The sequence below is a fragment of the Rhea americana genome, unplaced genomic scaffold, assembly GCF_003343005.1.
Source record: "Rhea americana isolate MKP2758 unplaced genomic scaffold, rheAme1 scaffold_82, whole genome shotgun sequence".
In the NCBI taxonomy this organism is placed as follows: domain Eukaryota; kingdom Metazoa; phylum Chordata; class Aves; order Rheiformes; family Rheidae; genus Rhea; species Rhea americana.
Genome location: NW_028187001.1, coordinates 2,267,414 through 2,294,734, shown reverse-complemented (window position 1 = coordinate 2,294,734; position 27,321 = coordinate 2,267,414). Strand labels below are relative to the sequence as shown.

At 37.7% G+C, this 27,321-nt stretch overlaps 1 protein-coding gene across 4 annotated transcripts in view; it reads right to left on the bottom strand.

Annotated features, from left to right (window-relative positions):
* Positions 1–296: 296 nt before the first annotated feature.
* BEND2 (BEN domain containing 2) overlaps positions 297–27,321 on the bottom strand; it is a 27,485-nt gene continuing 460 nt past the window's right edge. Inside the window, exons 1-12 of one of the 4 annotated variants that reach the window (XM_085323107.1) lie at positions 26,880–27,097; positions 20,032–20,193; positions 16,857–17,017; positions 15,750–15,821; positions 15,475–15,549; positions 13,228–13,332; positions 10,698–11,211; positions 9,378–9,578; positions 8,413–8,534; positions 7,574–7,781; positions 6,250–6,453; positions 297–2,826 (exon numbers count right to left, since the gene is read on the bottom strand). In XM_085323107.1, the coding sequence (XP_085179233.1) occupies positions 2,591–2,826; positions 6,250–6,453; positions 7,574–7,781; positions 8,413–8,534; positions 9,378–9,578; positions 10,698–11,211; positions 13,228–13,332; positions 15,475–15,549; positions 15,750–15,821; positions 16,857–17,017; positions 20,032–20,193; positions 26,880–26,886 (2,067 nt within the window). In that variant the 5' untranslated portion in view covers positions 26,887–27,097 and the 3' untranslated portion in view covers positions 297–2,590. Of the gene's footprint in view, positions 2,827–6,249; positions 6,454–7,573; positions 7,782–8,412; positions 8,535–9,377; positions 9,579–10,697; positions 11,212–13,227; positions 13,333–15,474; positions 15,550–15,749; positions 15,822–16,703; positions 16,833–16,856; positions 17,018–20,031; positions 20,194–26,764; positions 26,777–26,879; positions 27,098–27,321 lie in introns of those variants that run through there. The other 3 variants (XM_085323108.1, XM_085323106.1, XM_085323109.1) reach the window with 3 other exon arrangements.

Here is a 27,321-nt window from a genome sequence, read left to right as displayed (position 1 = left end):
ATGCACCAGTTTAAAGGAGTGTCTAAGATTTTACCCAACTCCTACTCTTTTGTGTATATCTCTATTTCAGATACCTTATACAGAACTGTAACTGACTTTAGCTGAACCCAAGTAAGTTTGCTTTGATTTACTATATCAGTTAAGGCAGTTTAGGTTTTGAAGCTCAGCTCAATTGGAAGATCTCCTCAAAGTTCTGGTTCTTGGAAGGAGATTAAAAGAATCTTTTCAGATGAAACTGTACCTAAACCATAAGTCCATGGTGCAAGAAATATTTAAAACACAGATAATTAGTCAAGGAGCTCTATGCTACTTTTATTTGTAAAATATTTTTCTAAGAGCAAAATACTGTAATTTTATTTTATAAAAGTTAGCAAAAATTGATACATTTCTAACAGAAACAAGAAAACTATTTCTACATTTATTCAATTATTCAGCCTTCTTTTTGATATGGAAGCTAGAGGTATGCACCACATTAACAGATTTCAGTGCCAGACAGGTTATTCAATAAATATATCATTCTACCATTAAAATCTATGAATGACAGTGGAAAAAATTTCATATAACTACTGAAAAAATATAAGCATTTTTGGCTTTTTCTGAGGTTTGAAACTAATAATATCTACACACAATATAAAACTATTGGCATTTACAAGAGACTGTATAGAACAGTAACAGCAGAATTTGTTGGTACTAAACAAGAGGAACCAAACTTCGTATGTTACTGACCAACAGTAGTACAACATTTCTCTGAGAATTAAGCAATTCAACCTATTTCTTAAAGTCTACAGAAGATAGCTGCATGGCAAGTAGGAGCTGGTAGGGGAAACATTAATTTCTTATTTGATAAGGACATTGCATATCCTAAATTGCAATTAAAAAAAATGTATTGTGATCCTTTAATGTATATAATAAACACTGCCCATTTGTTATGGGTAGAAGTTAAATGAAAACAAGTAATTTCACTCCTATTTTACCCTACTGCTAATAAAAACAAAACAAAAAAAAAAACCCTATGAAACCTTTGCCTTGGGAGACAGATCTAGTTAAATTCTGCTATGTAYACAGGCATAGTTTTGGAAGCCACAGTTCATCAGCTTTCAGAGGTGAAATTCGTTCCTTATTGTTTCAGTCTTCTGAGGAGCTATTTTTCTGTGAAAAATTTGAGACTAAGCTCAGAGATGATACAAATGGCAAGGCAAGTTCACGCACCAGTTAGCCAACATGTAAAAGTGATAGGACTGTATGACTGATGCTGGAACAAATAACAGGAAGGCATATACAAAATATTTCCTCTTTTGAAAAAACAAACAAATACTTCTTAACTTCTGTAAAGCAACTGTTGTTGAATTTCAAATTAAAAACAAAATTGAGGCAGATGTCAAACTGACTATGCATAGGTATTGATTTCTATTTACGTATTTTTATTATTTTCACATCCCACTTTTTTTTTTTTTTTTTAAATTCAACCCAGTAATAAATCTTAGTGTTGTGTGGGGAAGGGGAAAGGGGAAGACAGGGATAATCACTGTATATCTCTCAGAATTTAAGTTAACAAGGACAGGATGACAAGTCTTCAAAAATGCAGGCTAGTAAGACACCAAAGTAATATAAAGTAATATGCCTAGCCTTGTAGGCCAGCAGCTGCAGACCATGTACACTAAAAGCTATGAATGTGAGTGGGGGAAGCTATACCACTGATGCTAGTCATTTCTGAGTGCACTAAAGCAGTAGAATATGTGTCTCTGCATCTTAACTGGAGGACCAATGACTTGAAGCTGATGGAAATTATTCTTTCTTAAATCTGTATTAAGATCCAAATCCTCTACATAAAAGTTGTAGCAGTTYTGCACTTTGTGGACATCAGATACGAGACAGATACATACCACTGACCAGTGGACCATGCCCCTGAAGACCTATTTTCTTTGAATTTACATCAAGAACAAACAGAATTAAATATTAGGATGTCTGTCCCAGGTGCTTTTTTGAGTTTGCAGACCAGATCTAAATCAGAGGGAAGAAAACACTACTTACCAACAACTGTACTTATGTTGTTGTCTGCCTCTCTATCCTACAACAAAGGATTGCTACAGTAAGGGAAAAATGTGAGATGCATGAAAAAATTAGCTAAATGCAGTAACAATTGTATTTTGCTTTCTGCATCAGATATTATGGGTTAAAATATCCAACTGTTTCATCAAATTTCCTTCCCCACACATAATGAAGTACTCTTAACTGGCTATGAATCTTTCTCCAAGAAGGACCATCCCTTCTCTCCTCATTCCTATCTGCTTCTGCTGACTAGATGTGCAGTCAGTCTTCTGTAATTAAATTCTTTCAGAGTCAATGAATCTTGAAAAGAAGGTGCTTTCGGAAGAGAGCACATCACAAACGCTAGAGGGAACCACAGATGTCATCTCTTTGGGGAGCACAAATCCTACTTACACAAGTCGTTAGGGTTCCTAGGTCTTCTGACAACTTTGGTCTCATGAAATATACTATTTAGTGGTGCTGATAACTCGATGTAATAGGAATCTATGTGGGATTTATAAAAACCTACTAAATTAAGATTTGAGACAACTGTTAGAGGACTTCAGTCTGTGAGATTGATAGTGTCGCTTTCATATGGCTTTACTGAAGTGGGACTCTGTGGAGGGCTCTTTTCACTTGATGGTGGCATTGCCAAGATTCTCCTGCGCATTCCAACTGTAGCCTTTTTAAGGTCATGTCTGAGACTGCGGATTGTGCTGTTTATCGCAGCCACGCATGCCTTCCAATCATATCCAGTTTCCTTCAGATCAAAGGATGGGTAGTTCTCTTGAAGAAAGTCTAACAATAAACAAACATACAATAGCAAATTATCAATTATTTATGCAAGCTATTTTTTTTTTTGATGTAATTAGGCCAGAACAAGTGCGTATTACCAAAACAGGACAGCTAGGCACATTATCATGCCTAAAGAGTCAAAGCTAGAGGACAGATTTTTTTYCCCACTTTTCTTACTTACTTTGAAATACTTACAAGTGACAAAAGGTCTAAGGATTAAAAATGAAATATGCAAAAAAGCACAAAACCGTCATGTAGGTTGGATCCTTTAAAGTGTGGAATAGGTTTAGCCTCTAATGCTGTCAACAGAAGCAAAGGAGGCTCAGTCTCCATTTCAGAATGCCCAGTATTTGGCAGGACCAAACTCTCTTTTCAAAGATCTCTGACAACTACATTCACTAAAATGAAACACAGCAATTTTAGAGAACACAGAAACAACGGTGACAGAAAAACTGCAAGAGTTTGTTTTTTTACAGTGCTTAACAAGATCAGGAAGCAAATACCTGATGAAGTTAGCAAAATATGATAAATAAAGCAACCCTGCTATACCTTTCTCCCCTTCAAAAACTAAAATGTGTAGTTTTAAGAACAGAAAAAAATTATTTTTTTTATTACTGAGGATTGTCCTTGTGAGCTTAACTGAATTACATGCTTTCTCTCAGCAACCACCTAAAAAGCTCTAAGCAAGTACCAAAGAGAATTCTCAATTGTAATTCCAAATCAAAAGCAGGACTTTTTCTACCTCCTTTGATCAATATATTTTTATCTTACCAGAAGAAAAGGTATGGCTACTTAGTACTATTTCAGTTTTGTTCTTCATTTACTCTCTTATATCCTAGAGTAACAGTTTAACATACCATAATTGATAGTCGTTTTATTTCCCATTTAGCCTGTGGCTCTATATCTGGAGACTTATTTTGCCTGAAAGGCATGAGTCAGAAGCAAGAAAAGAGCTGTGAGGAAAAGCTGTACTCTTCTAGTTTGCTCTCTGCTGAGTTTTCCTCAAAAGAGAAAACTCCTCAGAGTCCTGTATTCCCAGGATGTTCCTATAATGAAATATACTGACAAAGCATACACACACTGTTGGCTTTAAGTAGCAACCAGGCTCCCTTCCCCTCCATCCCTGAGGGCAAGTTCAAAATCAAACCAACCAATCACCCCACAACGCTAGCCTCAGTTGTCGCACAGAGCAGGAACTCCCACCACTAGGTAGGAAATCCTACAAAGCCTTCAGACATGACCCACACAACAGCTTTCCAATTATGTCTTTTCTTTTGCTAAAATCAATTAATTGTTATGACTACTGAAAGCCTATGCAAAGCCCCTTCCTGTAGGACTGCGTTCAGGCAGTAGAAGCTGTCATCCAATCAGGCTATGCTGCAGTGTTTAAAAAAACCAAAACAAACAAACAAAACCCACCAGGGCCAGAGGACAGTCCCCCCCAGGCCAAGTGACGTGGTCTGGCTGCATCTATGTTATACATTCTCCATAGCACCTGCTCTGTGGCCCATTTGGCATTTCCTTTAGCCCTACAACACAATTTATGTGCTTCTTCAGCTCAGAATGCTCCGAACATGTAGTACAGAGCATGTGGAAATTAAAGGGGCTAACCATGTTAGGTTAGCGTTGGAGGAACACACAGGCTAGGGAAAGCTTACTTTGGCATAGTCTTGCCCACACTGTCTCTTGGTAATGGTCTCTGACATGCAATATCCCTCAAACCATGCCCAGGCATCATCCCAGGGAGTATATGTTGGCTTGAACCAGACCGATGCCAAAGAAAATGCAAATAATTAAGCTAAAAGGACAACTGAGCTTGCCCCCACCTCATTTTATGTAGCAGCACAGTTGTAATCTCAGAGGCAAAACTACCACACACTCGAGGAGCTGTCAGCCTAGCACAGCTCAGAGTCCTTTGGCTATACAATCCAGATCTTAACTATCCTTCCAACCTCCATATACTCTGGACACAAAGGAGAAGCAGTTTCAAGATCTGTTAGTAGACGCATGTTACAAAGTGTGATGATTCTCCATCCGAAGAGATTGCAATAGAGAGYGTCTGGAGAAACATGCACCCTCATGGTTAGAGAGGCCAGCTCTGAGGTCAGACCAGGTTGCTCAGTGCTTTGTCCAGTCCAGTCTCGAAAACCTCCAAGGATGAGACTGCACAATCTCATGGGGCAACCTGCTCCGCTGCTTGGCTGTCCTCATGGGGAAAAAAGCTTCTCCGCATATTCAGTCCAAATCTCGTTTCAATTGTGCCTGTGGTTTCTAGTCCCCCTACATTCATCGCTACAAAGAGCTTGGCTCTGCCTTCTTAGTAACCTCCTCACAGGTATTAGCAGGTTGCTATTAGGTCCCCTTAAAGCTGTCTCTTTTCCAGACTAAGCCCAGTTTCCTCGCAAATACTCCAGGCCCCTGACCATCTTGGTGGCCACTCCACTGAACTCTCTCCAGTTTACCAGTTCTTCTACGTGGAGACTCAAACTGGATGCAGTATTCCAGATGTGGACTCACTAGGGCAGAGCAGAGGGGAAGGAACACTTCCCTTGATCTTCTGGCAATGGTCTTCCTAATGCAGCCTCAGATACCGTTGGCCTTCTTTGCCATGAGGGCACACTGCTTGCTTGTGTTCAACTCGGTGTCCACCAGACCATTAGGGCCTTTCTCTTCAAAGCTGCTCTCCAGTCCGCTGGCTCCTAGTCTATACTGGTGCCTAGAGTTATTCCTTCCCAAGTGCTGGACTCATGAGGTTCCCCCCTGCCCATTTCTCCAGCCTGTCAAGGTCCCTCTCAATGGCAGTACAGACAGGCACTCTTGTGCCTGCAGAATGCCATCCTTAAAAACCTGCCAGCTTTCCCGAGCTTCTCTCTTCTTCAGAGCTGTCTTCCATGAGATCCCACCTACAGTTCTCCCAAACAAGCCAAAGTCTGCTATCTTAAACTCAAGTTCTTAACTCTTATTACTTGCATTCCATACTCCCCTCAGAATACTGAGGTCCATTAATTCACAGTCTCTACAGCCAAGGCTGCCACTGATTATCATATCCCAACCTATTCTTCACTGTCAAGTGCAGTAGATCCTGCTGCACATTATCCATGGCTGGCCCCTCTTGCATCTGCATCAAGAAATTCCTGACACACTCTAGAAACCTCTGGGACTGCCTGCATCCCCCTTTCAAGCAGATTTCATGGAGATTAAAGTCCCCTCACAAGAACCAGGTTTGTGATTTGGAGGCTTCCCTGAATTGTTTGAAGACTACTTTAACCACATTCTCCCAACTTTTTTTACACTGCTCCTACTAATATCTGAGAGAGGAGTTTTGTAGACTTTTCTGAAGCGGCATGGTGTGTTCACAAGATACAAAATTAATCACTCTTGTTAACTTCCCCATACTATCCTTTGAATAGAGCTTTCCTGACATACCTCTGAGAGCATTAATCCTGTTGCAGTCCAGGGGACTCATGCCACGTTCCAGATTACCGTATACATTGCTTTTCACCAGTACATCTTCCGTGAAGAGATGACGAATTAGGTAGCGAGCTGATAACTCTGGCCGAGACTTCCCCTTAGCTACATAAATGACTGAGAAAGGCAACTGAACGTTGCGCCAAGGACTCCCAAGAAGTTCTAGAAAGGATGTTAGAAAGAAAAACAATTTTATTTATCCAATACTGATCACACTTTTACACTAAAACTGGGTTACAAAAGATTTTCTCTTGAAACTACTGTACTTGCTTAGAAAGACCAGAAGAAAAACGTAACAATTGTGTGTATACATATACACAACACACACACACAYGTATATGCATCGCACTTTTCATCCAGAAAAATCTCAAACTTGAAAAACAATACAGTACAGCTAACACTAAACTGCAACTGCTCTGGCAACATCACACTTCACTAATCAGACCACCCCTGCAAAGCAAGATGAAGGTGGAGGAAAGGAAGAATTTTTGGCGAGATATCTGATTTAGTAAGTCTGGTGAGAGAGAAAACAAACAAAATAACCCCACACCAAGCATTACTTTTGCACTTTGCTTCTCTAAAAATTCTGATGGGATTAAAAATGCATGAAAAGCTATGTATACAAGTAGACGGACCGAACCTGCTGCTCTTAGAACAGCTGGGATCCCTGTAATCACAAACTGCAGACAGATATTGGAATAGCAGAACTCTTCCATGTTCAAGTAACCTCAGATCATTTCCCTTGAAATATGTGGATTTTTTCCTATTGATGCATTTATATTTTGTTCATTTATTGTTCATTAAAAAAAGCATTAAGGCAGCTTTAGCATTAGTTAAAAAACTGTCAGTTTTATAGAAAGAAAGATGTATCCTTTAAAAAAAAAGATGTATTCTTTAAATTACAGTAACACTTGATAAATATTCTGAGCCAGATCACTCCAGTAGAGTATCTGTCAAGTAAGAAAATGGACAACTGCAAAATAATTTCTGAAACAGTGAGAGACTGAACAGACTATCTTAATGTTGAACTTTCCACTCTATTTTAGAGGATATGCATTATGAGAAACAGGTAGATGGGAACACATGCTCTGTTAGCCAGAAAATACTCCTGTTTGTTCCCAAGGAAACATACTAAGTGGAGCGTGACTGCCCTAAAAGGATAAGAAGAGTCACATAGTTCAGCAAATCCTTTTTACTACATAATTTCACTTATAGTACCATTTTCAGCTTCTCACTGCCCATTTAAGATATTGTACACATAAATGAAAATTTCTCAGTTTACCCATAGGTTCCAAAGACTGGAGCTTCTTGACTGAAGGTGTGTGGAAAGATTCTGGAAATTTATCCCATCCTGAATTCTGTAGTTTGTCAGTGGTGGTCATTTTCTGAGAGTTTTGAGAATTGCCTTCGCTATCCTCACTACAATTTAAATCTACRCAAAAAGATGTATCTGGAGTGTCAGACAGTTTTTCTTTCCCTTCAGCTGTCTCCTGAAACACATAAATGAGGTTAACACATGTACTGGGAAAAGCCAACCAGTTTTCTAATTAGTGTTTCAGTTCACTTCCCAATTAGTATAAATTAGATTCTACATATTTACAATATAGCTAGCCCCGCGTTTCAGCCATTAAAGCCACAGGTGAAGCAGGCACTAAACATTTATGTACTTGCACATAGTATTTCGGAAGCAGAGGTAAATGGAGTTATAGGTGTTTCGGCAGTAACATTTCCATCCATATAAAGCCTGCAAATGCATGACTAGATATGTCTGATGGAAAGTCTGTGAAAATAGTCTTAGCAGTTACACGTTTAAGCTCTCAGTCAAATCTGATGCTACTTGTGAGCAACATTCACAGTACTTTTCTTTTTGTATCTTACATCTTCACAACTCTTATTAACTGAATGCTAAACAGGAGAGCAGGAAGAGGTGGAGAAAGGGATATGCTGCCAGTATTTCCTTGTGGTACTGGTGCTGGCATCAGCAGACCTATGCTAAGTTATGCAAAGACAGAACCCAAGGAGTTTCTAATTAGAGCACTCATATGGCTATGAGTTTAAATAATTAATCAGAGAAAGAAGTACAAATACTATTTAATAACTGATCACCTTGAGATAACTTACTGAGTTTATTTTTGTTTCAGAGCGTAAACAGCGGATCATAGCATTGACGTTTGTGATACAGGTTTTCCAGTCTTTTCCATATTCGCTCAAATCATAGTTTGGAAAGTTAGCTGCAAGAAATTCTGCAYATAAAATGTAGAAAGACTTTAATCTTCATGACAAGAAAGCAGCAATTAAGAGCTTTCTAATTTTAAAAAAAAGAATGCTAATAAATGCCTGTATTAGGAACTTTTGATTTCAAGCTTTTAGTAAGATGAGATGGAAGACTCATACTTTGAAGCTAAGCAGCACTACAAAATTAAAATGTACAACAGTATCTTTTTGATGTGTTGCAAATGGCATAATAAATTATACTTTTCTCCTAATTCTATCAACTTAGAAAAAAAAAGAAAAATAGACTAAGTAATGCTGATGCTGCAGCTAATTTAGCTGGTTTAAGTAACCTCCCCCATCCTTTAAACAGGAATGAAGTTATGTATAGGTTCACATATATATGCCTTGGGATCTGGGTAAATAACTTGGTAACATTTAGAAATATACTGTTCCCATCTTGACCATTTCTCGAACAAATAAGAAAAGTGAACTTCAGGGACAGAGAACCTCTGTCCCAGGTGCACCATGGCCACACAAAAAAGAAAAACACACTTACAAACAAGTTGTAATGAAAAATTTAAGAAACAATTAGCGTGACTGATGAACAAGTAGTAAATGAAACTAGGAAAAATTAGAAGTGTTTCATCCATATTGAAGAATTCAAAATAAACACTGAGAATTTTAAGGCAGGTATTGCTCTCAAAACCAAAAGGATACCACAGGGTGGAGCACATTCACTGCCACATTTACCAATCTAGCAATTGCTAGAAAATGAACAACAGAATCAGAGAGACCAGGACACCTTTTCAGTTAAGAGCTACAGTAATTATTGAAGCAGAAAGTAAACATGTGAATTTGAAAAGGCAACATACCTCTTATTGCGGCAATTTTGTTAGGGTCCAATGTCCTGCGTCCTCGTGCACTCACTCCCATAATGCTACACAATAATGTTTCCTTGGGGAACAAGACACGGACCAAGTAGCGTGCTGCATACTTTGGTTTAGTCTTCTGCCGAGCTTTCATCAAATAGTTTCCAAGAACTTTTACATTTCTCAATGGGTCACCGACGTATTCTTTTATAAAAGAGAAAAGCAATTAAAGAAAAATCAAATGAATTGTTAAAAAGGAGTACTTTTTCAAACTGCTTCTCTTAAGATGTATCAAGTTACAGATAAGGAATTCTCAGAAAGTGTTCTCTAGTACAACTCATTATACTATGTATTACTTATCTTTGCATGTACAGAAGACACGGAAGCAGCTTTAAATAGGAATGCTAGAGGAAACAACTTTTCAGTTCATATTAATCACCAACATGGCTAACTGAAATAATAATACAGAAGAAAGTACATTAAAAACATAAGACAATGATCCATGAAGAATGCACTGCTGAATCATACAAATTCAGAGAYAGGTATCTTTGAGTATTTCATCTACTACTCATGCTGCTCTTCAGCAGTATGATAAAACTATTTTTAGACCAAAACAAACCAAAATTTTGTAACCTAGCCTTCCATACAACTCAGGGCATTTATACTTTATGAAGAAATGCATTAGGTTTTAAAATGTGCTGCTATTTTTGCATGTGGTTGTTTATTACTATGTAATGACCTATGGAATTCTTTGTCATTTTTTGTGAAATTAAGTATTTCTCAATAAATCAAACACTGGAGGAACTGAGGATGAAAAGAAACTCACTAATAAAATTCTCTGCAGGAAAAAAACAGGTACTGCCTTCACACAAATCAATTGTTTTCTTCAATGTAGAACATGTATTCAAGTCATACATCTCACTGAGCTTTACCAGCAATCTGATTTGTCTTTTTAAATATAGGCATAGTATATACATGTTACTGAAGACAGGCATACAGGTCAAAATAGTGGGKTTTTTTTGTTTTTTTAAATCARGAGCATTGAGAAAGAATAGGGCACATACTGTAAATGAAAGGCTTGTGATATTCTATACAACTACATATACCCTGTGCAGAGGCTTTAAAGTAATTTCTGGCATATTAAACATTCCCATTACTTTTATTTCAAGAATTCTAAATATTATTCCATTATACAAATGCTTGTAAGGCAGATAGTTCTGCTCCTTTACTTTTGCTAAATAATGATAAATGCATTTCTCTAGGCTTATTTATTTTTATGAGCAGCATTTTATTTTTCAGCCTACTCTTCAGATTAGAACTCACCAAAGCTAGGATTGATTGAGACTGAAGAAGATGGCAGCTCTTTATTAATGTTCACATTCCCAGATGMATTTCTGTAGTTCACCAGCATAGTGTTATTTCCCAAATTGGTCTCAGAAGATGGCGGCATCACTGATGATGCCACTGGTGAAGAGGCAATGTTGACAGTGCTTTCCACAACTGTAGTTGCAAGATTTGATCGTGGAGGAAGGTCAGGAATCCCATTAGTTGCTGTGTATGGTGAATGCAATGAATGAGTAGAAACTATAGTGGGGAGTGGCGGGCTCTGTCTAAGAACAGGCTGCTGCGATTCAAGTTGCAGAGTCTGTTGAACACGTTTTATTGCAGAGTTGACCTGAACRTGGCCCTTCTGCAGGGCGACCCTTATGACTGGGCTATGCCTTCCCTGTCCTGGTGAAGGGAGRTGGAGGCTTGATTCCCTTTCCATCGATTTTTGTAGTCCAATTTTTCCCTGGGGCAAATGACTGGAACTTCTGTATGCAAAGCCGACTGGTCTCTGTATGATCCAGAAAACAATTAGAAGGTTAAATGCTAGTCATTTTTTTCCTTAGTAAACCAGAAAGATTAAAATTTCGCAGTTTGCTTTTGGCAACACACTCTTCATTTAAGGAGTCATTGTCAGGAAGCCAGTGCTATCCCTTTWTCTCCCTCCAATTTCTTTCATTCTAACCTGTAGTCCAGACACTAGCAGTCTATCTGTTCAGCTTGTAGGTTTCTCAAGTTTTTTTCCTGATGCGCTAGCCCAATTACCTTCTAAAAAGTCAATGAATATATAATRAGGAAGACTGCTTTGAGGAGAGTTTTTTTAAATTAAAAAAATAGGCAAAAGAAAATTCAGAATTTGTCAACAATTGCCTCAGCCCGCTGAATTTTACGTGAATATCCTCCACTGCAATGTTAGCTTGTTTTTAAATAAAGATCAAAAACATTTTTCTTGATTCGTTTTTTTCTCCAAGATGCCTCTTCATTCTTTACTTGCTAGCTGAAAGCCTAAGAAATTCAGATCTTATCTAGGATGGAAAATTCCAAAGTAAATACAAAAGACAAACTGAGAGATGGGCTCTATTTTCCATCACTTGGAGTGCCTTTCTTAAGAAAGATATGCATCCTGAAACACGTGCTCTAGATGAAAGTAAGTCACTGAGCAAGAGTTACTAAGTGTAGTTGATATCCAGTTTTTACAGTGGTTTTATTATATTCCAGCCTTGCAAACCTTTAAAAACCTGAAGAAAGTCTGAAGATTTGTCCATTTCTCCAGCTGAGCTGATCTAGTAAGAAAATAGTACTTTCACCACAAACTTTTATGTATAGCCTTAGACAATAAGAGGTACAACAACAGTAAGGCTATTAAAATCGACAGCACTCCTGATAGTTCTAAAATGTTAGCAAAAATTGAGAAAATGGTTGATAGCCTGCATATACATGCTTACCCATTATACAATACAGCAATACAAGTTTTGAGTATTTTTTTTTTTTAAGAAAAAAAAAAGTGGCAGTGTTCAGGTAATTTTTAATCTGAATATTAAAGCAGCTGCCATCACATACAATCAGAGTGCAAGGTAAAAAAAAGCAGAGGTCACTGGGCCCAAGTGTAGCTGGCAGGACCAGGCTCTTCCCTAAATCAGGTATTTTTGGATAAGTGGACAGTACAAATTTGGAGCTGTCAGGACAACAACAGTAACAAAAAAAATCCCAAACAAAACATAATATCCTATTCATAACTGACATGCATGAAAATGTCACCATTTTTCCTCTCAAATTGAATAGTCTTACTGATGTCTCTACAGGTACTGACACCCAGAATCATGTCKGCCACAAAGATTTTCAGTGTTGTTAACAAAGAAAGATCATTATGGATTCCATGACCTTCTCAAAAAACCCATCTGTTATGTTCTTCTACTAAGAAGCATTTTTGACTTAGTTACAAGCACTAATATTCTGCCTCTTTAGTTAACAGTGGATTAAACATACAGTAACAAAATGGATCAAGTATACTCAGCATCATGCCTTCTTTCTAATTTTTTTTTAATACAATTCTACCATAACAGAAGTGACAATACATTGTGGAGATCTAAAAATAAATTAACTAATTGAATCAACCTGTGCAACTGGTACATGAACTTTCTTCTGACTTCAGAAGGCCAAGAGATCAATGAGACAGTATGCTATATTTAGTAAATTCATAATGTCACATCGAAGCTAATCATGCTACACTAACACACTCAACCCAAGACATAAATCAGACATCTTTCCTATCACTTCAGATAGAGTTTTACAGTATCTACTATGGCACATGAATTTGATATGGATCACTAGCCATTCTATGAGCACTAGTCAACATGGACACAGGAAACTGAAGTCAGAGTATAAGAAATCTAGAATACTGAAATGGATTCTAAATCTATTGGTTTGCAACTAATTTTAATCTTAGTGAAAGGAGAGGATTTTCACAATCATCAGGAAAAAAAAGAATTAAAGGGAAAAAAGAACTTTTTAGGTCTTTAATACTCACAGGTTTGAGCAACAGTGGCTTCACACGAGTATGCTGCATTTCGGAGACCTTTCGATGAAGCAGGTCAAACTTTTTATCCAGTTTCTGAATGGCATCATACATGGCCTGACAAAAATGAAAGCTGAAAATAATATTGTTCCACAAGAATGCAATTTAAAGTTTGATTAAGCTGAAACATCCTCCCTAAAACTGGGTAAGATCAGTACAATCCAAAAGCATATTGTGAGAAAGTTGGTCTTTAATATGCAAGTAACAATAGTAAATCTCACATACAAAAAAAACCCCAAACAAACAAACTCATAAACAAACAAAACACTTCAGAGAAGCTTACTCCCGCTACTTTAATATAATTGGCATTTACAGGCTGTTCTTCCTGCTTCCACTAAATGTTTTATTTTCTCTAATATTTGATACATTTCATTTTACATTGAAAAGCTATTACTGACAATTTCTAAGTTGGGTATTATGATACATTATTTTAAGTCACAGTAAGTTTCTAAGCATGGTTAAAAGGCTCATAAGCAGTCACTGAAATATTGATTTCTACATCACTAATGGAAAATGCATTTAGAAAAATACCATCTCTACAGTAAAATGCGAGTGGAGTAACTGACGTATAGAGAAATCATCTCAGCCTTACATCTCAGAACAAACAGCACTGAAATCAATTACATCCACACTTTTAATAATCACAGAATAAATGATGAAAAAATTTGAAAAACTACACATTTGATTGAGTGTCTGGTCTTCAGTCATCCATTTCCAAGCTCAAGTTTTCTCTCAGAAGTTAAAAATTCATGTTGATTTATTTATACAATCAGGTACAAACTCTTTAGAAGTATTATCTCAAAGGCCCATATTCTTAAGACATAAAAAACAGATAAATCAAAGCATTCGAAGCCCAGCAGTCAACACACATTACTCTGTGATACAGGAAAGTTTCTTCTTCAGTTATTTCCAGGATTTAGCAACTTGAGCTAATACTTACACTGCAATTTAGATATGCCATGACAGAATAAAGAAGTTCGATAAGGAATATTAATCCAGTATCAAAATCCAACTTGAAAATACATAGCAGGCACATGTCACCAGCTACTACTGCAAAAAAGTACGTAGGGCCATTATAACTGAAAGAGTTCAAAAAAGGAAACGTGTGTCTTCAACTAAAAAAAGCAATTTATTTTACTGCGTCACTGACCTACAACATAACCACCGAGAAAGCCTTAAAAATATGTATGGCTACAAAAACCACAAAAATTGCAGGAAGGATTCAGTGGTAGATAAAGAATTTGAAATTGTTTTCAATTTCACCAAACCAGTTGATAGGTTCAAAGATCATGGCTATCTTTTTTAAGACTAATTATCTGTAGACAAATAATATATACATCTTTTGGAAACTTACTGCTATCTCAAGGAAGCACTATAAGGTCTTAAATATGCACGGGTGACAAGGGCAATACTGAATGACTTCATGTATCCCCAGTGCATACAGACAAGCCTTGGGGCAGATTTACTTTTGGGAAGGGGTTACTAATAGTAAAAAGGAGAAGGAACATGGATAGCAGGCAACAAAAGAGGCGGTAGTTTCTTATTAGTTTCTTATTAGCACTACTTGTTACGCTACGTCCCCAGACAAGTGACAAGAACATTAATTACATAGTYTTACTCCATTTTCTTCTACACATTGCTGGATACATCCCTAATGAGACTTACAAGACTTTAATAGCTATGAACACTCGAATATCCTCTCTAGAGTTTCAGATTTTCAGACTGTACTTTAAAGTACTGCGACTCTAGTAACTGCAAGTTCTCACCTACATAAATAAGGGATACTTTTAGTTTTCACCGGTACAGTGATTTTCAATTTTGACAATTGCTGCTTCAGAGGTCATTAGCAAAGAACTCACCAAAACCAACATTACCAGAATTCTAGCATTATTTTAAAAGCAAGCCTCAGGTACTTTCCACAGCTAGGTGCATGTGGCAGTCAAATCTTCCTCACTACCATGAAGCCCTTCACAAGTCACTAGACTTAATGTTTTGTAGTAAAACTACATTCGAAAAGTATTCATGGCAACTGTAGGGTGAAGAGTTCAGAGAGTATGAAGAAACTGCAGATAAGTGAAAGCTAAGATATGAACAACAGGCAGTACTGAAGTAGTAGAATATCAACTACAGATTACACATATTCCCAAAATTTAACTAAAAATTGTTTCAAGGTAATTTCAAAGAGGAAAAAAAAAATACCTGGCAGTAACTGAGGACCTCCATGAGAGTTTTCTGCAGATCTCCTGTGTAGGAAGCTTCAGATACGATACTCCCCTTTTTCATTGAAAAGAATAAAAAATAGTGTAAGCTAGTCATATCTACACAGCCTTAGGATATAACATTAAGTCAAAAAACCCAACTTCAAGCCTCACATACTATTTTATTCTACCCCCAAACATGCATCCCCAACRCAAATTTTCAAAGTCAGTGAAAAAAAAACAAAACAAAACAAAAAAAACAAACCCAAAACTTACACATTCATAGTCCGGTTCGTACTCATAAACGACACTGTCACTATCTTCATATTCTCCTTCCCCCATTCTCATCTGGGAAACAACATAAAGAACTTATGTTCTGAGTAACAAAAGAATTCGAAACATAAAACTCCACAGATAACCTGTTAAGAATCTAACTTGGACACTTTCAGAGGTATCTATATTCCCTCCATCAGCTGTGAAGAGGGCCAAGGAAACAAAATTTAACTCAGGCATCTCAGTTATTATGGATATGGTTATGTCACATGAATACTCATCTCATTTTTGGTTTCAGATTATCTTATTTTGGTTTAATATTACATAAATTAACAACAGATTTATATTAATGTATTTTAATCAGTTATACGGGAAGGTCAGAACTTCATCAGCTTAGGTACCATATAAGCAGTTTACATGAGACTTCATATGGATTTTTACTCTAATTTAAACAAATCGATTCAAATAAAAATACATGTTTATTTCAATGAGTATAACTGTATGCAGACACTATAAAAACACCTATTCACAATCTAAATGAAATAATTTTTTACTGCATGAAAACTGCTTATAGATAGGAGCCAACAGTGCCACCATCTGGACAGTTTTTATTTTATTTATTTTTTATTTATGGGAGCAGTTCCTGTCCAGCATACATGATGAATTTTGTAATTTGGTCTTAAGTTAATCTTAAATTATACTTAATCCAGTCTTTTTTTTTTTTTTAAGAGTTAAAATTCATACAATTGGCAGAGCGTATGCAATCTATCTTCAGACAGAATATTCGTGGAGGTAAATCCTTACTCAACACTAAGTTTCAACTCTGTTACCCTGATTTACACACAGACATATTTACTTCTAAACAACAGCATCCACATGGGGGATCAGTACAAGTTACTTCCCTGTTTCGACTAGCTCTTTTTATACAGATGTACAGTATCGATCATAGGATTTTACCCTTGCTAGATGTTTCCAGGCAATATATGGATATCCCACTCCACACTTCTTCACAGTGATTTCATGGAATTAGGATGCGCAAGAGAAGAAATGGCATTTCCAATAGCATTGTACTGGTCTCAAAACAAAGGACTATTGTTTGGCTACACATACCACATTCTGTCCCACTAGAGTAGGGGCAAATCGTTTTCTTTTGTTATGTGAAAACACRTAATCCATTTTCTCAGGGTGGTGGGTATTTCCTCTCTGCATACTTGCAGAATGGCTCATCTGTGATACCACTCGTTCAGCCAGCACTGATAAGCCTTCACTACCTGGAAAAGTGGAGAGAAAGCAAAGCACATCAGGTTTTTGCCACTGAATTAGATACTTAACTAGAAAAACAGGCAGTCACCCATTTCTTAATTTCAAATCACTTGGTTACTTGAGATTTGTCTACTACCATATTTTTAAAACTTATTAATCCCATTTCTTTAGATCTGAAATTGGCAGGTGGAAATTAACATTCTTCCTTCCAAACTCTCAGCAGCTCCACTTCCATTTGCCTTGCTTTTCACTGTTGGTTTTCAATTCCTGCCTTCATGCTCAACTATATTAAGTTACAAAATTCAAAACCCCAGCAAACCCAAACTTAAATTCAGCCAATGCACCCACAATGCAAAACACTGTTCCCCATTATTTGTATTTCCTTAGTCTTCACTTGTCCCTTTCTTCACCTGTCCCTTTCTTACCCTTCTTATGAGTTCTCCCTCCCCCCCATAGTTTTATCACCAAATGACTGTACAATGAAAGAGATCTGACCCTGGCCTCTCCTTTGATAAGCCAACAGTGTAGAGTGGGGATTCCCAAATATGAGCTACTCCCAACTGGTACACAAAAGGCCCCTATCTCTTAAATACGCACAGCCCAGCATGCAGAAGCCATCACTTGCTACTATATCCAAGTAACATCCAAGCAATATTTGGGAAAACTAACATCTTGGCAAAAAACACAGACAGACAAACAAAACACTCAAACCCCTCATCAAACAACATCTGATAAAATTTAACTGAAGCATATAGCTGCAAACAAACTTACACCTAGTTTTAAAGACTCCACAGACTTTGGCACACTAAATAAAATTTTCGTTAATTAACTGGAACACACACTGCTGCATCTTGAATGAGACCGCGTATCTCATTTTATCCTGGACAAACAGCTAAGCTGTGGAGACTATCAGTACATTGCAAATTGATTCTGAAGGGACAGAAAGAGGACAAAAACTAAGGATGTGAGAGAGGGTAATTCATGTATGCTGTAGACCTGGCCAACAGAATTTTGTTCGATGATGACTGGTTAGGTGCAAGTCTATAGTGCCCCTTTGCTTTTGTTTAATATTTTACCTGTTGTCCTTCATTTATATTCTGACTTTATCCTATGTTCTTCAGGGCATGGACCCTTCTCTTGAGAGTCTGCTCATTGCTTAATACAACGGGCCTGTGTAGTACAAACATGGCTCTACTGCTCTTATTTGAAGCTTGCCACAGGAACACAGGCTGGAGAAAGTACCACTGCCATTCCTTAAATGCATGAAGAACCTTGGCTTTTTAGTTTATACAGTCTAAAAACACAGCTTAAGCTAATACAGTCAGTCTCTAAGAAGGAGCTGCAAAAACTGTTTGTTACTCCTTCCTCCTAACTCTTTTCAAGCCCACACCCTTGCCAGAACTCACCTTTTGAAGGCTGTTATATCCTAATGGATTTTCACAGGTATYACAAAGGGCACATTTCTATTGCCAAACCTGCCTGTCATCATTTACAGGTTTCTACCTCGAGCTTTAAGGAAAGAGCTACAGCAGCTCTTTATAGCTCACCCAGATGCAAACACTTAAACAGAAAGGCTAGCTAAAGTTTTAGGGCATGAATGGGTAAGTAAAAGGCATAATGGTAACGTTCTTCTGCATAGGAAAGGAATAAAAAAAGATTTGCATCTCAGTGATACTGAGCTTGCTCTGTCAGCTCAGTACCTGTAGGCAAGAAGATACGAGACTAAGAGAAGTCTGGACAGACAGAATCAGGTCTGGATAGAACAGCCCGCTCTATATCAACCTAGACAATGGTTGAATAAACATAAATGAATAAATAAATAGTTGAGAAAATTTCTGTACAAATAGTTAAGTTCAACAGTTACATGCAAGATAAAAATGCATTGTGCTTTGGCCATGCATCTCACTGTACCATATATTAAGTAGACAATACTTAACGCTAGCAATTTTCAACAACAGAAGCTGTAAACCTAGAAGTTACAAAAAACCCCAACCAACCAACAACAACAGAAGACCCACCAACCCACTCTTTGTTGTTAATGAAATAATTATTATTTCCTGAAACCTAGGCAAGTGATTTGTATATGACAGTTCCTTAGTTGGGTTTTTTTGTTTTTTCAAATAGAGCCAAAGAACAGCACACCATCCAAACCATCCTCCTTGTCCTCCTCCCCCTAATTTGTTTTCCAACATAACTGTACAAAAAAAAAAAAAAAAAAAAAAAAAAAAAAAAAAAAAACCAAAAAAAAAACCCCACACTCTACTGGCAAGTAGAAGATATACGAAATGTTTTCAGAAGCACTTAATGACACTAGAAAACAGAGATGAGACTTGGCTCTTCTAAAGAGAAATACAGACAAGAATCTCTATAAAGTCATCCGATTGAATAAAAAGATCATAAATACTATCATTTAACTACAGGCATTTTTCTTGCTAACTTTGTAATATTGCTGCTGGACTTACTAAATGCTCATAATAGAAATGACTGTCTTTAATTCACTGTATTTTTAGCATCCAAAAAATCAAAGTCTCTTAGAACTCTCACATGATTTTCCATGAGCCTAGAAAAAATTCAATCACCAAAGGCTACTTACACCAAATAACTTACCACCTTAAACAAACATCTTACCACCATTGTATAACAGTATTACAAGTGCTCTACTGAATTACATGGGATAGCTTATCTAAAAGCCTCACCTTTTGGGGTGTGCTTTCATGACATTTATTTTTCAAACTGCATGATAATCTTTAGCTAGTTAACTCGTAAGTATGCATAAGAAAGTCTCCTTTTAATCATCATAACATTTCAGTGAGTTCACTACTGATGAAGAGGACCATTGAAGCAAGCAAGTAAGTAGCAGCTCATTTTTAACTTCATTGCCAAACAACTTCTAAAACCTAGCTTTTAAATAAAACATGTTTTAGAGATATGGGTAACAGAAAACATTAAAGACAGCAGCATGAACATACAGCATTAAAACTAGCCATTAATTATTGAATCACAAAAAATGTACTTTAATTACCATATGCCAGTTGAGCCACGTGGTGAGCATCACTGTTTACTTCAGCATTTTGTTCCATTGACACGCAGCTTTGTGTGGAGAGCCCATTTTCTCCATCTTCCACTTCAGAATTGTCAATAATCACTGCTTCAACATCATCCTCAACGCTCACAGAAACATAATCTATTAGCATATACAGAAAGAGATATAGATAAGACTGGGTATCATTCTGCATATCAGTTGTAGTACTTCTATCTTATCTAGAATAATCCCAGTTAAACCGCAGTTTAATTTAAAAGAAACAGTTTCAGTTCAGTGTTTAAATGTAAAGTCACTTTTAAGCACAAAGGTCTTAACTGATGTTAGCAGGGAGACAACTTACTGTTGTGTGGGATTCCTGAAGATACTCAGTACCTAACTCTTCCTACAGCATCCAACTTTAACCAGAATAACCAGTAACACACACTTCTGAAAATTCCCCTACTATTTACATTGAAACATCCAACAGAGAAAGAAACACCAACTTACTTGGTTTTGAAATTATGCTTCCATAAATTAAAATGTTGAACACAATTGAAACAGATCAGCCTACAAACCCTAACTGCAGATATCCTATCAAATTAAATATTGGTTCTCAATATGGGATGAAAGGCAGGAACACTGAAGGCATTATCTTCTGTACAGAATTCTTTTTTTCCACTTAACTAAGATTTTCCGATTTTTCCAATTCCTAAGAAAAGATGTTCTGGCATCAGAATTCTTGCATTACAGTTAAATCTGGCATCTGGCAGGGGGATTTATTCTCAATGAAACAAATTAGTGGAAAGAATCATATAGTAAACCACTAAAGTTAGACAGTGCAACTTAAATTCAGCCAGCACACATGCATAATGACACTCTAATTATATGAACACATGCTGTATTTTCTACAGAATCTCTGCCTCATTCAGCGCACAGGACGAGCTGCACTTAAGGGGTGAATCAGGACTGTATAATGAGTTTACACTCATTAAACAGTGGCTTGCTTCTTTATGCTTGTACAAACATTTCAATCCAAATCCTGCTCCCTTCCCTCTGCTCCCATTTCTCAGGAGACCAAAAGGTGAGAAAAAAGTTGTATTCCACAGACCCTAAATTTTTCACTCTGGTCTATATTCCCATCTAATTCAGAAAAGATCATACTGCAGGGCGTGGATTTGGCTGTCATCAGATTAAGAAACGTGGCTTCACCAAATTAAGGGCTTACGCAGAGAGACTTATCAATCACTTTGGAGTCAACAGCTGCATTTATAGCAGTAAAGGAAATCACTCCTAAAAACTAGTTTGGGCATACTTATCCTGCAAAAAAATATGTAGTTGTGTGGCCAGGAGCTGGGACATGTCATTTAGGGTTTTGGACAGATAATAGTCCTTGGCAGTTTTAATTAGGTGTACAGAAATAACCAACAGGACTACTTGTAAAGCTGATTTAAGCAGACTTTAGCAGAACACTTAAGTGACATTGACTTACTGAAGTTCACTGCAGGCTAACATGAATTATTTGCAGGACTTGAATTACTTAACTACCTCATAGTCTGAATTCTTGCTGATACACTAAAGGTTCTATCTATGACAAAGAGTTGAGAAAAGCACATCTGCAACGAAGTAGGTGTGAATGGGATCCTAGATGCCAAATTCTCCTATCAGTATGCCATGTTATTTTAAGAGCTGATCTAGCTGGGTCTCTGCAGCCATCCTTCTATTCATCCATTCAGTTTATGACACAACTCGTGCGCTACTTCTGCAACTCCAGGATGTACACAAGTTATCTGTGCATTCATAATACTTCCCATAAATCTCATGCCTCACATAGGTGCTGCTGTAAGTTGTTCTGTGGGAAATGGGGCATGCCAATCAAGCCTACCTGACCAGTAGCTGTCACACGATCTATCTACAGCAGACACAGCAACAGGCACAGAATAAAAGATATTCTGTGAAAGCAGCAGGGGACAAAGGCAAAAAAGCTCCAAGGCAAGTATGATCAGGYATCAGGATTGCTTCTACAACTGCCTGATACTAAAAGCAAAGCTCAGTCCATCTTCCATACCCTCCACCATTCCTTAATTAAGGAAAAACAGCACAGTCAACCCTAGGTAGAAACAGTTTCAGAAATCTGCAACTAGCACTAATTCAGAGCAGCTAGAGGATGAACATAAACCAAATAGGGAAATATAAATACGGAAGAGACCCCACTTCCAAAGAGTGTTTAATTCCATTACAAAACATTTCTACAATGACATTTAAACAGTGCRACAACAAGCACTAGTCTCTCCATGCTTTTAACTCCTGATATGGTGGTCAGGAGTCTTCTCATACCCAGGAATTTTAACTTCCATCACGTATTAGTCAATAAAGCTGCTCTTGTGAAGGGAAAGGAAATTATTTCCTGTTCAGAATAGCACTCCTGCATGGACCATCTGGAAATTCTGAAGCAAAAACTCTACGTGCAGTTGCAGCCTTCTGACATCCATGAAGGTTCACCACCACTACTGGTTTTCTCAATACTACAACATTAGGGAAGCTGCTACAAAACCGGTAGMGTCACCTACTTCATAATAATCACTTCTTCCACCTTCAAAGGTATACTACTTGCCTTGGCTCTTAAGTCAGTAGACTAATTTAAATGTGACAACTGTAGCTGGCTACATTCATCACCAAGAGACTCTCACAGCTCAAAAACGTTTTGTCTATTCCGCCTGTAAGACTTGTCAATAAACACTAGGAGGGAGGGAGGGAGGGAAGGAGATCTCAGGTTATAATCCCACATACACTCATCGGCAAAGGACATCAATGTTTTTAAACATAGCACCAAACAATATGAAACACACATCCACCTCTCAAGCAGAAACCACAAACTGATTAATTCATACTCTTGAGGGAGGAAAATCAAGAGGATCAAAATACTTTTAACTTGTGACTTGAATGAAGATACAATCACATTTCTTGAGGCAAAGAAAATTAGTAAGTTCACTGCATTAACTAACTCCACTGACACAAGGTATCCGGAAATGGATATTTATAGGTTTCCAGGAAGTCTATAAAGGAAATTATAAATGAATTTAAAAAAAAGCATGATTAAAAAAATTGTAGGTTTATACAATTCAATAGGGGTTTTACTGTGAATTACACATTATGATGAGACTTACTAATGGGCTGGTTCATTCAGTTATTGCAATAAATTGTCAGTTTAAGAGATTTCTGAATTTGTTTGAAAACTGAAATGACAGTCGTTTTAAATTTAGAAAACACCACTGACAGTYGTTTTAAATTTAGAAAACACCACTGAACACATTTCCTGCTCAGACTCAATGCGTGCTCTGGGTTATATGGCATGGAATACAACAAAATTATTTTTTATTAAGACAGATTATAACACTTGACTAAAAGTTAAGGTAGAGTTTCATAAAAATTGTACTGTACAAAAAGCTTGTTGTGGGCAGCGCAGTGTTGTGAAATCACCAACTCCAGATTCCAAGACAAGAGATGCTCTAACTTAACTGCTTACACTCATTATTCAGGATTCTTTCAGCATTATTTTCTGCAGGAACTCTGCTTCTGYGCAAAACCACCGGGTAGCAGCTTTTTGTAGAAAGCAGAAGGTACTTACACTCAGGCCTAGCTTTTATAGTGTTTTACAAGCAAAATATTCAACTATGTATTTAACTTTGCCTCAGAAGTTATACATTAAGCTATTGCTTTTATCCAGCAAAATAAAAACAAGTATCATAAAGAATTTATTTCCGATAACCAATAGAAAATAAATTTAAAAGTCATTGTGACTTGAAAAGTCTGATGATCTTTGGAAGCTCTGTCATTTGGTCAATAGCCTCCAGCAGCCAAAGGACTGCTTAACATTTTGATCCGGAGACAGATGAAGGAACAGTATCAAAGTACAGTATTTTGCTTTGGTGAAAGAGTACAAACACAGGAAAAATACGAAACAGATAAGTAATTCAAGTCCTGCAAACAGAACTATTAACTACCTCATAGCCTCTGACTAAACTGCAACATAAACAGATAAAAAAGGATCATTTACTAGTAAAAAGAGGTTGATATAAGACATCTTGAGAAAAATTAAAAATACTTTTTTTTTTGAAAGATTTCAAAGCCGGACTGCTGCGGAGAAACTATTCTGGAAATTACTAATGAAAGGCTGACTTCACACACAGAACTGAAAAGTTTCCACGGCCCAATTCTTCCAGGTATAAGGCTCCATTCATAACCCTCAATTTTGCTATTTTCAAACATCTGAGATGAATTTTCCTGGATTAATTTTTTTTTTGAACATCTGCAAGGTAAGGGGGTAAAGCAGCCTACTCATTTTTTAGAAGAAACTCAAGGACAAACAAATTTGAAGTTGATAAAAATCGAACACTACAACCCCTTAATTGAAAAATTCTAATATCTGAATGAATGCCTTTGAACAAAATTGTTTACACAGCAGAATCATTTGCCTTAAATCTGAGACCTACCTTTTCTATTCTAAAAGATGAACCTACCAAGCTACAAATATCCAAAAAGTCAAGAGTGTATAAATAACCAATTAACACCAGCTTAGTGCATTTTCTAATCCATTTTGGGCATATTATTAGACCCTYTCCTGGGGTAGTTTCTCCTGGCTGACAGAGATTACTAGGTAGAAATTGACYGTTTGGAAGCAACCCCTTTTCTGCACTCTCCTCTGAATCCAGGAGGAGACATTCGACAGTAACCCAAGTGGAAAGGTAAGACGGTCTCAGCTAGTGGGAACAGAAGCAGAGAAGATAAACTTGGAAAAAAGAAAACAAAACAAAACCCAAAACAGCCTCACTTTGTATCTGCTACAAATTATACCCCAAAACAAATCAAGCAAAGCAACTCTAATCAAAGAAATAAAGAATATGTATCAAGAAACTGCTCTGGGTTAAAGCTACCTCACAAAAGCAAAGACAGCTAGCATTAACAGGGACCATGCACAGATCCTGTTTGATTTAGGACCAAATACTTAAGCCAAAACAAGAAATAGAACTAATGCAAGGTGGAAGACAGGGACAATAGCATCATGACTGCTTTCAGTGGTAGCATCATCTTAACCCAGCTTCAAGTAGTGACTTACAAAAGTAATTCAATCTCACTGCAGACACAGTTGAGATAGTCTTTATATTTCTGTGTACTATTACACTCAAAGCCRTGACTACAGAAGTACAGCTAAAAGTGATGCATCAGCTGAAGTGTGAAGACAGTTGACACACTACTTTTCCTTCCCCAGTATATTACTAATTAAATACACCACATACACCAGTGGGACAAGGAGGGGCTTGTACCGAGTCAGCCATTACCTGATGAATGCCCTCACTTATTGCAGAAGCAAAAATGTGCGTAATCATGAGGTACGAAACTGCAAGAAGAGAGTGGATGATCTAAAGGGCTTAAGGAGCTGAATAATGCCATGTAAGTACTGAATTCTCTCCCAACCACTACAACAGAGTTCCTATGCAATGCTAGCAAAATYATTAAATCAAACCTTTCACAGTAAGCCAATGTCTGTTGTTTTCTAGGTATTCAGGCAGACACATCCCTATCTCGCTGCAAACATGATCTCCACATTCCCAAATGCAACTGACAGCAATGGAAAAATATGTATAAAATAAACTAAATTTCCTAAGATGCACAAAAATATTACACTAGGAAAAAATTAGGTATCATCCGATCTCAAGGTGGGTCCCTGAATTTAGCATACTTCTAGTAAGTAACTGTCTAGATTAAGCACAAAATTTTCTGTAACACAATGCTAGAATACCTTACAAGAGATAAAATACTTATTAATATTTTCTGAACACTTCATAGTGAATCTAGAATTCTGTACTCAGAATTTTCATTATTGAAATTTGCAAGATTAAGAAACTGGGTTCACATATTGAGCAAATACAAACCAAATACTATGTTTAGCAACAGCATAATGAAACTACTTCTTGTGGCTTTAAGATTCACATTTGGATTATCGAGAAACTAGTAAGATTGAAACTCAAAATAAAACAAGCCACACAAAGGATTCCCTCATGTTTAATGACATTTGTGGTCATACTGTATCTCTGAAAAATATTTTTAATAGCCCCTCTTTTCTAATGCCAAGGAATCTAGGAAAGGTTAGTATTTCTCAAATTACTAAATTACAGCCAAAGTCGGTCAAGAAACTGAAAAATTACTGAGGCCAATGGAAAAGGAACAGACACACCACACACTAGTTGCTACATTCGCTTCAGGAGGACTAGACCAGGATTGCTTTGTTCCCACCCTCTTACCTCTCAATTCCACCCCTTTACTGAATTCATGCTGCCACTGACACTTGTGCAATTGTGCAGCAAACTGACTAAAACCTTCCTCAATCAAAAATAAAATCAGGTTTTAGCAAGAACAGCTCCCTGAACCACAAGACACACAAGCATCTTGGCCATCAGAGCAAGAGGCAACTGCAGCCTCTTGATCAGCATAGCGGTTGGGGCTATTATAGCAACGGCAAGTTAAATGAGTTTAGGTTGCCGATATACGACCATTATTCCTTGGGGGCGCAAGCTTAAGTATCAGTATGTAATCCACACAAATACATCTGCTTTAGTATCAATTAAAATAAAGCCCATATAGGTCTAAGATACCTAAGTTACACTAGACTTTGTGCCTGCATATTGAAAAAAAAAATCATAGGATAAGTCAGGTGGCTGACTTTTAGCAGCATTACCCATCTCCGTTGGTACTCAGATTTTTTATTTGAGCAACTGCAGCACTTAGTGGCCTGCCAGGGCAGAGACAGTGCTGCTCTTCAGCGCATTTTTCCCATTCATCAGGGTGCTCACCCGCCATTTGAAGACTAAAGAAAGTTAAGACTTCCCCCACGGCAATTTCTGCAACTGCTGCTGTCACCTACTGGCCGCGTCCCATGAGGTAGCCACGCTTTGTGTTCTGACCGCCACGTTACCTCTTCCTACCACACAACTGTAACTTCGCTCAAAGGCACAAGGCACTTGCTGCTTCTACCCCCACCGGGGCACAACCACGCATGACTCCCGCCCCCCCCCCCCCGGGGCCTCTAGCTCTTCTACGCCTCGGCTGCAGAGACGCTTTGGGGCTAACGTGCCCCCAGAGGAAACCCTGATCGCGGCGGACAGCCGGGGAGCCCGCTGGGGCCCGAACGCGCGGCTGCTCCCCGGCGGCCGCGCCGCCCGCCCGCCTCCTCCCCCATGGCGGCGGCGGCGCGCGCCTGGACCGTTAACGGTACCAGCGCCCCCTCCCCCTCCC